Below are 14,246 nucleotides of genomic sequence, written 5' to 3' on the forward strand. Positions count from 1 at the left end.
AACTCTTTCCACCCTTATGGGGCGTTGCATTCACTGAAGCTATTATTTAAAATTTCGGATTCAGATCCGATGTCTTCCGCAACTTCGGATCCGATGTATCCGATTAAGGGCAATATCCGCGGATATTTGGATCCGAGGTATCCGATCCGACGATTCCTAGTTTTTATTATAAATTCTACCGCTTTCTATCTTCTCAGGCCATTGTGAAGAGGTAACGAACAGCCCTGTTTATTTTTTTTTCTATCATGTCACCATTCCGCGAAGTGAATTCGTGAACCGTTGAGCTCGCGAACCAGGGGGCAATGAGGATCCGACCCCCCCGTAATGAGGATTTACCAACGCCACTAGTGTCGATTCGACCAGGAGCCAGTGGCGCCGACTCCATGGGGCCTGAGGGGGCCAGAGCCCACTCAAAAATTCTTTATGGGTGTGAGGAAAAAAATGTGTCAGGCTTGTCGATTTTCCCCGGAGTGTCCAGATATCGAGATTCGAGTTATAAAGGTTCTAATGTTGATATGACTCTTCTAAAATGCTTAAAAAACTTTAAACTCACTATTTATAAAATTTCCCGGGGCAAGATCCCGGGTTTGGCCCCCTCCAAATATTTTTTGTAAGTCGGCATCCCTGCCAGGAGCCGTAATTAAAATTTGAATGTCGCCCTGCGCAAAGACTTTCGAAGACGATCCCTCCTCCTCCTCCGCGACTTCTCCAAGGAGAGAAAGGGAACTCTCGTCGCGCTGAAGATGATACTCCCCCACCCCTACAGCCAGCCGGTCGCGAGAGGCGCGCCTATTTAAGTCTCCAGGAGGCTGTGCCGATCATCACTGCAACTTTAACGCACGGACGGCGGTGGTGGCGATCCGTCTTCGATAACTCTCACTGTTTCCACCTGGCAAGTGACACGAGGAGTGTGTTTGTTTGTGCTTGTGCATCCCATCGGACATTCGGACTCGGGCGTGCGGTGCCATCATGTTCGCGGCGACGGTGAGTGCCATCACGCATATCACAATAGAGGATTCCCCAGTTGGCCACTAAATGCGTTGACAGCAACCGCCGAAAAGTCGCCAATCGCAGCGATGACGACAGAGCGATCTGGATTTAATGGGGATATTAACTACATAGAATTTATTGATAGAATGAGATGCAGTGGGCATTATTGTGGATTTAAAGGTGAAGTCCATGAAGAGAGGGGAGACTGACAGAATACTTATTAAATACGTCTTGGAAACCTACCTTAGTCGGTAGAATACTTTTAAAAAATAGCTACATATAAATATTATCTGGCGATCTTAGGGTTCTGCGACTATTTTTTTTAATAATTTTTTTTCGGCAGTCTCGCCGTGCTATGCAGCAGGCTTCGTCGGGCGTTTCGTGAAAAATAATGGCCTATTGAACATTGCGAAAATCTTGCAAATAATTGTACAAAGAATACTCGCAGAACCATAAGCTCACCAGATGTCATCATGTGCTCCGAAAATCTACAAAGAAAGTACGTATAATTAGGTTTTTAAACAGAAATTTATGTATTACTGAATAAAATCTATCGAATACATTACTTATAAAATCTATTCCACGCTGGTGTTAATGCTTCATACAAAACTGTCGCAAATCATTATTTTAAATAATACTCGCGGAACCCAAAGATTACCAGTTATCATCACGAGCTGCAAAAGTCTGCGAGATAAGTTTATGTAACAAAGGTTCTCAACAGAAATTTATATTTGAGTAATGAAAGCTATCAGGTGCATGATTTATCAAATCTATTCCTCGCTGGTGTAAATGCGATGTAACAAACTTATCGAATAAATTAATCGCTCCGCGCTCATCCCCTCGCTGCAGGCACTTCTGAAAAATTGTATTAAAAGTAAGCGAAGTGTCTGCATGAATCATTTTTGTATAGGATTGACTGAGGCCTCGTCCATGTAGTAGGGACTCGCTGCATGGAAAACTAGACCCGTGCTCTGGCTGTTATCGTAAGCGATGGCGTCCGGGGTTATATTTTGCAGCATAGGATGACGTTCTGACGTCGACGTTGTTGATTTCTGCTTGCGTTATGTAGAATTAGGAGGGATTGATCACATTATCAGTCGTTTGCGCGAATGGGGTAAGTAAAGAATACAGAGCGGAGAGAAAACTAGCGTCGGCACTGGCTTGCTCTTAACCAGAGGAACCATGGCTTAACGTCACATCCGACTGATGGAGTGCTGAAATTAATAGTCCCTTCACATAGCAATCAAGTAGGGATCGGAAAACGTGTGAAAAAGCTCCGGTAACGTCAGGATTTGAATCCTGCTCCAGAGGGTAGGAAGCCAGCATTCTTATCGATTTTTAGGCACAGGATGAAGGTGTATTCATGGCCACGGTCGGTGTGAATTGAACGCAATATTTAGCTCCAGGAAATAAGAGGCTCAAAAGAAGGATTAATATTGTGAATACATCCTAACTCGCTGAGTGCTTCAACGCTGTAGCTAGTTTGGATAGGTGAGGGTAGAGCTCACCCTGATATAAGCCGCAGGCGTGTGAATTTCACAGATTCAAGGTAGTGGGCCGCCTCGTACCGAGATTATTTTCAGTTGGAGATGTTCATTGCTTCACCTTTGAGGACGTAGTATATTATTGGGTAAATTTAATGAGTTTCACGATCTTATTTTGACTTCGAAACGTGGTGGCATAACGCCTACAAGCGGGTATCAAGTTGTGTGAATTCATTTACTCAAGCAAGAGATTTTCCCTGAAGTTCTCACAGGCTGCATTCAATTATTAGTTTTGAATTTGTTGACTTTTTCCTCATACTTTTTCCCTCTGCGGTTTATTAAACAGCACATAAGGCAGTCTCGTTCATACAGTCTGTTTCCTCCGACAATATTTTCCAGGAACATATTTTAAGCAAGCATGATTGATAGATCTGAAGTGAAAAGGGTAACACGAGGGGCCAAGTTCCCTGACGAACCGCAATCGGCATTTGGGACGAGCAGTTTAGTCTTCAGATCCTCGGAATACCTGCGGTTTTTCTCACTCTCACAGGTCTACAAAAAATCGATTAAAAAATTCCAACTACACCGTGCTGATGAATGAAATATGCACTGAATATTGTTTTTTTTATAGGGTTTTACGTATTTAGCCATTGACGCGACAATTAAAAAAAAAAGTATAAATAGTGGCAATAAAGGAATAAATTTTGTAAGGTTCACTATTACATTGATGTGGGCACGACCCGGGTTTCGTAATGTAGTTACATCTTCTACGACACCCGCGTCGGGCCCATATTAATATAATAGTGAACCGTACAAAGTTTTATTCCTTTATTTCCAATATGGAGACGTTTCACAAAGTCAAGCCTTAAGTTATCAGTTATATGTAAAAAAAAAAAAAGTGATTCAAAATTTTTCCTCTCAATTGATTTTACCATCGAACAATTGTGGCGCTGTTTTTCGTCATTACAGGTTTTTTTTGGAATCATTTCCTGTTCATTTGTCTAACACTCATCTGATTACGCGTTACAATTTGCCATCTGTGGTTTTGCTGCTTTTTCCAATTATCTCTTTCGTCTCTTTGGTGGGCTGTATTGATAATATCATGCTGATTATTGTCACGCATGTTCTTAGTCCGTGGAAAAAGGGAAAGTATCAGAAATTCTTCGAATTAAGTCTAAGTTATTACGAAGAAATAGCGCTACGGTTAGGCTATTTTATTTGATGGAGTGGTGAACTTAATAACCACACTGGCTGCTGTAAACTTCACATACTTAAATCGAGATTCTTGTCGAACTCATCTAAGAATGTTGCTGCAAGATAGGCTTAGTTTGTCGCTCCTCTTTCTGCAGAAATATATGTTCATGATATGTTATTAAAATTGCGTATAAAAGTAAGCTTTTCTGGTGAGACGTGAATTTCTGTGTAAAAACAGATGAAGGATCAAAATCGTCTTCAGCCTAAAATCTCTGAATTACGGCATTGACATCAATCGCAGATGCTCAAGACTGGGACGGTATGAGGATGAGATTTGGAAATCCACTGGTAAAGTTTTTTTTTAATAAACGACAGCTTGAAGTAACTCTATGGCCATGTATCATAGCTGCCGCTATCAACAAGTTTCATCGGGGAGATGAATTCGTGCGACCGGTTATTTTAGCCACATATTTTCTTTCACTCCTTTATCGCTTTTATGAGGTCCCACCCTCTGGTTTTGGGATTGGATTCGAATGATTTATTTTAGCTAGCATTGAGCGACCATCGGTTGAGTTTGTAATACCTGTAATGGTTTCATAATAGTTTATGCTCTCAATAGAATAATATTACCACAGTTCATTTGGCATTTTTCTAAGAAATAAGTGCTGAATTTGCCTCGAAAATTGCTAATTACTCGAGGCTTTACTGTGCCTTATCTGTTGTATTTTGGAAATTAAAAATACGCCAAGTAGTGGTGTTCCAAAAAAAAAAATCTTTCATGCGACTTGGGTGTTATCATTACGCGAAGATATCTCTTTGTGATGAAACATGTGCGGTCAGAAATAAATCAATTAAGTGGAAAATTAATTAAAGTAAATTTTGATTTCATATTCTCTTGTAAAAAGAAATTGCTCATAATTTTCTTTTAATCGGAGAGGTAATTCACTTTAGTATGGGATTCAGAAAAAAATTCTTGATTATAACCTTTTTTAATAGACTTTCACGATGAGTATTATTTGAAATCTGTGATTTTTTTCTAATAGATAGTAGCATTTTCACTATTCAAATTTGATACTGTCTTTTGGAACAAGACAATATTTTTATTGAAATCTATCTACGTATTCCACGATGATGAAGAGACTGAAATAACAAATAGCTGTCGGAATACTTTTATCTGGGATCAGATAAACATATTTCCTTGTTTGGATCCATGGTTAGTACGAAAGATATCTGTGACAATTATTTGAAAAAAAACGGCTCTATCAGCACTACTAGCAGCGAGCGTACTGAAAGTAAAACGCAGGATAATCATGGAAGATACAGTAGAATATTCAGGGAAGTTATTATTTAAAATTTGTCCCACTCTTTCAAAAAGATAAAAGCATGGGTCATATTCACATTCTGATTCCGGGATTATGGAAATGATTGCTCTAGGTCACCATCATTTTCAGCCATAGCGGCAATAATGCAGACGATTTGTCATTTTTCATCCATAGTTTTTATTCCGTGAGCTCGACCTCTGGGCGAAACCAAGTGGGAAAATCAGTGAATATGTATTATCATAGATTAAGTATATGTAGAGGGCTTACCGCTCCTACAAAAAATCGTATATTTTTTTGATGTAGTTCTGGAACAATTAATCAGATGGCGAGGAACAATTTTTTGCGATTTTTTTAATTTGCTAGTTCCACAATTTTAAAAATATATTATGTAGCAGAAAAGGTCGCTACGTTTAGTGGAGACAATAGTTATTCGATTTTGTTTATAACAACTGTTATAAAAATATTTCCTCGAATTTCGGCTAGTAACTTGACTTTTCCGAGTTTATATTCCTAATCCATTTGCCGGCAGACTGTTCTTAGTATTAAGTGGAATATACTTACTCTTTGGTATTATACAGACAAAAATTAACGAAAATGATGAAAAATCTTGAATCATAGTTCCGTAAATGGTGGACCCAATTAGGATGAAAGTGACCTTATGACACGATAACTAACGGTTCTCACTATACAGGGTGTGTTCCGAAAGTAATGCATTTGAATTTCCTGCGCTACGTCTGTTAGCCGGTGTGGAAATAAACCACTTTGAGTTGGTGGGGCCAACGCTAAGCTTTACAACGATACCAGTTTCAATGCTTTTCAAACTGTCAAAGCGGCAAGACGTCAGTTATTGTAATCGTCTGCGCACCGACCGTGTGACTAAAAAAAAATGGAATCGAAAATCGAGCAAAGTTTAAGTTTTATGCTAAACTGGAAAAATCTCTTGAGGGGACAAACAAAATTATTCTTGAGGCTTACGTGGACTCTGCTATATCCTGCTCACAAATTTTGAGGTGGTTTAAGGCAGTGGTGTAACTGGGAATATGCTATAGGGGGGGGGATGAGAGGGCTTTGGGGATGATGATCAGGCTTTGGGTGGGGATGACAGGGGTTAGAGGGGATTAGCCCCCCAGGAAACAGGGAGGTCAGGAAAATTTTTGAAAAATAACATGCCTGAATATGCATTTTACATCATTTTGGCATGTAAAATTCAACTTTAAGCAGATGCTGTTATTATGTATCAAATTCAGACAAGATTTTTAAATATTTTTTTGATTTCTCTGAGGCTTTGGGGGGGGGGGATACTTCCCCTCATCCCCCCCATAGTTACGCCACTGGGTCAAGGCGTTTAAGAAGAGCCGAGAAGAGGTAAATCCCCAAAATGGCGATAATGAGCGAATTAAAAGTGAAATCAGTGCTCTTTGTCTTTTTAGACAGCAAAGAAGTGGTCTATAAAGAATTCATTTCTCAATGAAAGACATTTAATGCTGCCTATAACATGTAAAAGCTGGAAAGACTACGAAAAAGGGTCATCAGGACGAGAATAGATGTCTCCGCTACCTGGCAAATCCATCTCGACAAAGCGCCTTGCCACAACGCTCTACGAGTCCGCAATTTCCTGCCAAAACACGAGGTTCAACCGCTGTCCCAACCCCCTATAGCCCAGAAGTCATCCCAGCAGACTTCTTTCTACTATCTAGGATTAAGTTGGCCCTAAAATGAACCAATTTTTCGTCCTTAGAAGATAGACAATCAGTCGTGACGAAGACCTTGCGAGAGGCCCCCGAAGAAGCCTTCCTGGGCGACTACCGGTTTGTGCAAATATGTTCAATAAGTTTCTAAAAAAAAAAATAATTGGATTACTTTCGGAGCGCACCCTGTGGTTTTCCATGCCATTGGCTATGGTGGCTAAAATGATATCCTGATTTTCGCACGAAAAGTGATAGCCCAATCTGAATCCAACCAGCGTATCTAAAACTCGCTCGCCACCTTTGTTGTGGAAGCTCAATGGACGCATGTCAAAAATGTGATGCGCTCCTCAGTGGCGATTTCTTGAGTGTTGATCCGGGAGATGAAACAGTGATTCTTGCATATCAGAGCAACATAAGCACCTGTTTTCTTTTGAAAGCCCCTGCCAAACGGCTCTTCATTCACTTTTCACTTCCACCCTGAACTCGTCTTCCGCCCAGTGTAGTAAAACCGCCTGGGAGTCTCATTGAGTGATTTATGACTTTCATGTTCAGCGCCCACACGACCTCAAGTGGCAACCTCCGTGTTTGCGATTCCTTTCCCATCAGCATCTGCGCGTGCGTTGCCTCAAGGAAAGGGAATCCGACCAGTCAGCCGATGCAGAATTGGCAAAATCATTTCGGTCCCCTCTGGAGGACGTTGGCCGGCGAGTTACTCGCCAAGATTTCTTATCTAATATTCTTGTAATTTTTCATGGCGAAGAACCGTTTCCAAGAAGTTACGTCAGGTGGCGCCGACTTCATGAAATGATGTTTAATCATAGTAGAAGCTGGAAGAGACTTCAAACCTTGATGTGTATGAACGGGGATAAAAGGATAGAGAAGTTTAAGAGTAGGTACTACGATCGAAATAGTTTCTTTTTGTTGAGAGAAAACTCTCATGTTGGGTAAATATTTTCCTACTTCGATTCAATTTCTAATGTTTGTGCGATGCATTTTATTACATCTAACCCATACGTTATACGCACAATATTATACGTTAAATTCTTCGAGTTTCAGTATTACGTCAGAATTTAATGGAACGCGATTTCATCGCCGCTCTTGGTGCGAAGGATCGGACGCGTTTCTATTTCGGCAGTTCAACATGCAATGATTATGTGTTTAGCGCGCCTCTATTCGAAGGAGATCCGCCTAAAGCCCAAATTCGTTTAGAGCATTGCATATCTTCTAGATGGAACCAGAAGAAGTAATCGGCCGCGTTCCTCCTTCTCCAAATAACGTTCGTTCATCCAACTCGGGAGGGTGAAGGAGAGAGACTGTCTAGTGAGTGAGAGGGTCTTGCTGACTATTGAGTCAGTCAGACGTGTGGTTAATTATTTGGGAATTATCCTTGTTAAAGACTATTCCAAATAGATTCACAACCTTCTTATTTAGCTTCATTAGCATCCTAGAAGAGTAAAGTAAAAAATATAAAGGATTACCTCAGTAGTTTGCGAAAGTTAGGAATACTTATCTATATAAGATAGTATCCTGCCTAAATGTTTCTATATATTTTAAATGCTTCCATGTGCCCTATTTCGAAGTTAATTCTTTATTTTCCCCTGAAATAAATAACGTCTATGCTGCTAAATATGACTGATCTTACTATCGTTACGTTAGTTGTTGTTATCGACCGTAGATATTGGAAGTGTAATCTCTGTTTAGCCTCTAAGCATCCTTGGTTTTAACATGCTCCATTATTCTGTTGGCCTCAAGATTTCCTACAGTGCTACTTCTCCTAATGGTTCATAAGTATGCTGATAATAATGTAAACCACTGATTTTGAGGATTTTTTGGTCCATAATTATTACTTTTATACATATAAAAATAGTTACTGTTAAAAATTAATAATTTCTAAAAGTTTTGCTTTAAGTGGTGTCTAGTAAAATCAACCTCGGCTTATCAATAGCGGCGAACTGTTTAAGATAATGTGTTTGGGCAACAATTTAAGTTTTCAATACTCCTAAATTACTGGCAACCTTACCCGTGGTCATAAGCGTGTTTGGAATAGCGCTTTTGGCTTCGAGTTTTGAGTGCCTTGTCACCATATTAAGAAACGCGATTAAATAGCCGTTCTCGACGGCAAATACATCTGAGAGTTAAATTGAAGAGCTGCTTTGAGGGAGAGGTAGACTTACCTTCTCTGAAATGTCTTGTCATTTCTTTTCAATTTAATGTTCATTGCCATTTTTTTCCGTGGGGAATTACCACCCTCATGACCATATAGCCAAACGAGAAATCTTTCGTCGTGAGCTGATTACGAGTCCTTCAATGGGCTGAGATAGCAATTCTTTTGAAATGTATATCCATGAAGTAATGAAGTACAAACTTCACACTTTGAAATCGCAGAGCTTTTCCTTGAATACCATTTTCATTCGTTTATTTTTTCGTTTATTTCACAGTTAAGAATAACTTTGCTCCTTTGCAGGGGTGAATGTGTAAGAAACGTGTATTCTAATGAGAAAAAATCTCCGAAACTCATTTTCTACTGCCGCCAGAATATCCTCGGTCTAATTGTAGTTAGTTTTTTTAGTTCACATCACCCTGAAGTTTTCCTGAGCTTTGTAGAGCTCCTCACCACAAAATAGTGCGGTCATCAATAGGTTGTCGTTGTTTAGTGCAAATAACTCAGCGAGAACTTACATATTCCATGTATTCAATGGTAATCTGAATTTTTTCCATTACTTTATTTTTTCGGAGGTATTATTCGAGTGTAAAGTGAAGCCGAAAATAATATCTATCGAATGAAAACTTTTGGCCTGCAATGGTTTATTTATTTTACTGCGCATTTCGTCTGCACCCGTTCAAATATAGCTTTCGTTTGTAAAAAATTAAAAAAAAATATTTAAGTGAGGTGCCTACGGTATATTTTTATTCTAATTATATAGGCATAAAGAATATTATATGAGTTTTTGTCAAAACAACGTCTTGCATACTAGCATTGGTCAAAATTATATTCTGCATTTACGAGCAGAGCCATAATAACTAATAAGTAATTCGGATTTTGATAATTTCAGAAAAATTACACGTTCTTCGTGTCTAAGACCGACCGACCGAAGAAATATTCGTAATGATTGAGTAATTGAAAACAATTGAACGAATTATTTAAACCGATGCCATCTCATGACTCGTCGGAGAGGAAATTATCCCGGCATAGCGCACAAAAAAATGAATGAGGCATAGAAAATACGTTATTAGGCTTGATCCGGCAATTAATCACACCCAAAATCTCGTGGACCGATGGATTTCCTAAGGCCTCTCTTGGTAATGTTTTTCGTCGCCTTATATTTTTTTCGCCATTCGGTCGCAGCCGTTATCTTATCACCACCTCGAAAATGGCGTGCTAAATTGATAATGTGGGTTTTTAAAAATAGGCCTTCTACCAATATCAGCCGTTGAAATCTTCGACCAATGACAAAGATTTGCATAAAAATCACGAGGAAAAAAATCGATCGCCCAGTATCCCTCTAAAAGTGGTTTTTCCACTCAAAAATAGGTATGCTCTGAATTTAGAATCAGACCACATTATTAAGGAAGGGACTAAAAATGCGTATCCAAATCATTAATTCAAATTGGCATTATATATAAAGCTAGTTGGAGTGAATATTAATTTATTTTGTCGGTGAAATTACATCTGACAATTTCATTGAAGGATTGGCAAAAGACGCGCAATATACGTGTCTTATAAAAAAAGGATAAAAAATAGCGCTACATCAAAAGACAGAAAATCGTTCTTCTAATTACGTCAATTTATATTTTGTCTACCCAATGGATATTTCGCGTTTCTTGTGTACATCTCTGTAGAGGTAACGGTGGCCAACAGGAATATAATATGTCCATTGATAGTTATGGTTGTGTTCAGCGAAGTACAAAGCCTAAAAACCTATTTTCTAAGCCCTATTTATTTTTTCTGTCGGGTGTTCCACGGCAGTTTCCTCACCGACGAATCATGAGGTGGTATTCGTTTGAAGAATTCGTTCAATCGTTTTCAATTACGTAGTCACAACGATTTTTCTTCCGGACTTAGGTCCGAGAAATGAAGTAAACGTCATTCTTATGAAAATATCTGAATCCAAATTACAAATTAGTGATAATAGCTCCGCCTGTGGAAGCAATATAAAATGTTGATCAATGCTAGTATGTAGACGCCGCGTACAACGCGTGGTTTTGTCAAGAAAACTAATATAGTACTCGTTATACTTTAAGAATTAGGATAAAAATGTATTGCACGCGCCTCACTTTTTTGAGTTTTTAACGAAAGAAATCTACACTTGAACTTAAATAACGTTAGTAACAAGAAAATTTAGCTAAGGTAAGCTCGAATTGCTGGAGAAAGTGTTAGCATAAAAATGTTAGGGGAAATAAATTTTTTAAAGCATATGCGAGTAGTAATTATTTTGAATATCGCAGTCACCTTAAATGCAAACGAAAAGTATAGTTTTTTACTTACACTGGGGACCGCTATTGGGAATACGATCACGGCACACTGTGAGCGGTCGTTGGTTGATTGACGCGGCGCTATCCTCCGATTGGACAGATACCTGGGGAGAGGAGCCTCCAATCAATCAGTCTCCTGACACTCCCTGGGTTTGCCCGAAAAAAGAAGTGAACTAACTTTTTTTTGGAAAGCCGAAGAAAATCCCTTTCTGCGGAGCGTCACAGAATTGTGTAACTAAGGACAGCGGGGAAAAGGTTTTCGTGAATCTGAAAGAAGCATCACTTGCTTATTGGAAATAAGCTCGCCGTTTCTTCATAAACGAATTCATTCATTTTTCTCAATTGAGAAATAATAATCCCTCTTCCATTCCAACGCTGTTACAGAATTTCTCTCCGGCCGCAAGTCGTGAATTTAAATCCGTAGACAAAATTTCTCCATCAGGTACACGATTCTATTTGCCTATTGAAGCATAGGCTACCATAATGCCATATATGCTCTTAAAATTAATGAAAAATCCTTTTTAATCCATCGGGTGTGATTTTTGTGAGAGGAGAGCTGAGGTGATAAGTTATAATCCTTCTGCTATCGTTAACTCGACACAATGTTTGCGGATAATGAATAACTGCATTTTCTAACTCTAGACCGCAGCTTAAAGGTGGTATTTTGAATTATCTTCTCTTGCTTTGAGGTGGAATTATTCCATGATATAATAAAAACTTTACTTAACACTGTTTGGAGCAGTGCTAATGCACCTGATAGGCAACACTGACCCAAATGGTACTCTGAATACTAGGATCATCATAAAAATTCTCTTGAATGACAATTAGAAGCCCGTGCAACTTTTAATTACAATGCGAATACGGCATCGGGTTACATTATAATTAATCTATGGAAGGTGATGGAGGATAGAATATTTGGTTACATGGAAGAGGGTAGGAACACTTTGAATTTAAGATATGCAATGATCGGTGAAAGTAATAAGATGAGGTTAGGTAACAGAAGTAGTACACTTACTCTTCGGGATAAGTTTAGGTGGACAAAATGACGATCTTGCCTAGAGTAGCCGAACAAGGTGCCTGCCTAGAGGACTCTGTAACTGTATACATTTTTTTGCTCATGAATTTCAGATCATCCTCTTCTCTCCCCGATTAATCGATTACTTAATGTGGTGATACTTCAAAAAAGTGCTTTTATATCTTCCACGTATAATTATGGAATATTTTTCAGAGTGGGCGAGCACGATGCCTGCCAAGAGTACTTTGTTGCTGCATAATTTTTTTGTTCATGAATTGCTGATCATATTATTTTCTCTCCGATTAATCGATGACTGAATGTGGTCATACTTCAAAAAGGCGCTTTTGTATCTTCCACATATATTCATGGTGTATATTTCAGTGAAAATTAAAAAAGAGACTTTGCGATCATGTTACTAGCCTCACAAATCCTCAAATTATCGCCATTCATGAGTTTTTGATGTGCGATAATTTAGTCCCTGCTGGCATTAAACATTTTATTTGCGTTTTTTTCTTTTCCTAGAGATTCCAGGATGATATTCTTCCTTTGTCTCGTTGCGGCAGGGTGGCTTGGTCGTTCAAATCACCACCAGAGAATGGATGAGGGGAGGATCAATCTTCGCTCCCGCTTAACACAATGTACTGAAACTGTGCAAGTTAAATTTTTTCAGTAAGATGAAATATAGATGGAGAGGAAATCTCGGTTAAAATATCCCAGAAAGAGACTATGCGAAAATTATCTACTTTTCGGTTCCAAAAGCTTATGGTCTATAGAGATTGAAGGACGCTGAAACCAGACTCTAGAGAACTCTTTCCTCTATGTGAAGATGTATCGAGGCCTCTTTAGTTATTACTAAAAGAAGGAGTGTGAATGTAGTTGCAGCACCTGGGAAAGAAGATGGCCCAGAAGAAAAATCGATTATATTAGATAGGTACGGAGGCTTCCGCGATGAATACATTGATAATTATTATATTTTCCGGGTTAATACCACGTCGACTCATTTTTTGGTGGACCACAGCTTCATTCGCCTTCCAGCACCCGTATTCGCATCGAAAATTGGAACCGAAATTGGAAATATTTTTTAAAAACATTTTTTGGGCTTGAAGACTGGAGCTGGAATGCGCTCGAAACTGTCGTCCACCAAAAATGAGTTGACGCGGCATTAAGCCGATAAAGAATTATCATTATATTAGATCGATTGAATGTGGGATAATAGAGTGGAAGAGCTACTTCAACTCTTTTCACTTGCATAATGCGAATAATCGCAAATTTCACGGGGCGCACCTATAGCGACGGCCGAGGGCCAAAACATCGCGTCCAATCAGGTGTTGGGACCATTGGTGTTCTGCCGTCGTCTCCTTTTCCGGTTGACGCGCGCCAACTCATTGAGGGTAGCCATTAATTTAAGTGAGTATCGATTATGTGACAGTCGCGTGAAGAGACGAGGTGGTCACGTGAGCTCTATCCATCACGCCGTGAAGGGGGGGAGGGGACCCGGTGACACACTTCGTGAAGGGCGTGCGAGTCAGCGTGACGTCGACGAAGCGCGTCTGCGGACAAGGGCGTTGGCCCCCGGGAGGGGGGGGGGTCCTGCTTGTGGACCGTCCGACGGCGTGGACCCTGAAATAATCAGAAGTAGTGATGGGTGAAAATAATCGATTTTCGATGATGATGATCGATTATTGTGGTCCGATTGTTTCGATTATGTAATCGATTATGGGGTGTCGATGTAATCGTTGAATCGATTATTTAAGCTCGATCTTCACTTGAAAAAATCGGCGGCACTAATTGTTGTTTTAATATATATCTAATCGCGTGATAATCAAGTGCCGGTGGCTACATTTTTATATAGCAATTTTAACGCAGTATATTTGAATTGCAAGTGATAGGGAAAATTCGTATCGAAAAATCGTATGATATCCTCGCGATTATCCAACATAGAATCGATATGATCGTATGATTCGTTGCCTGCACATAATCGGTAGAATTATACGATTCGATGCCTACTAAAAAAAATCATATGATTCTAACGATTTTCAAAATAATCGATTATGCCTCTCCGATTTTTACACTGAATCGC

The 14,246-nt window shown here is 39.4% G+C and overlaps 1 protein-coding gene across 1 annotated transcript in view; it reads left to right on the forward strand.

Moving 5' to 3' along the window:
* Window positions 1–807: 807 nt before the first annotated feature.
* LOC124160877 (protein lethal(3)malignant blood neoplasm 1-like) overlaps window positions 808–14,246 on the forward strand; it is a 95,028-nt gene continuing 81,589 nt past the window's right edge. The window contains exon 1 of the mRNA XM_046536985.1: window positions 808–984. Within this exon, the coding sequence (XP_046392941.1) occupies window positions 970–984 (15 nt within the window). The 5' untranslated portion in view covers window positions 808–969. The remainder of the gene's footprint in view (window positions 985–14,246) is intronic.

This window comes from Ischnura elegans, chromosome 6 (assembly GCF_921293095.1).
Source record: "Ischnura elegans chromosome 6, ioIscEleg1.1, whole genome shotgun sequence".
NCBI classification, from domain to species: domain Eukaryota; kingdom Metazoa; phylum Arthropoda; class Insecta; order Odonata; family Coenagrionidae; genus Ischnura; species Ischnura elegans.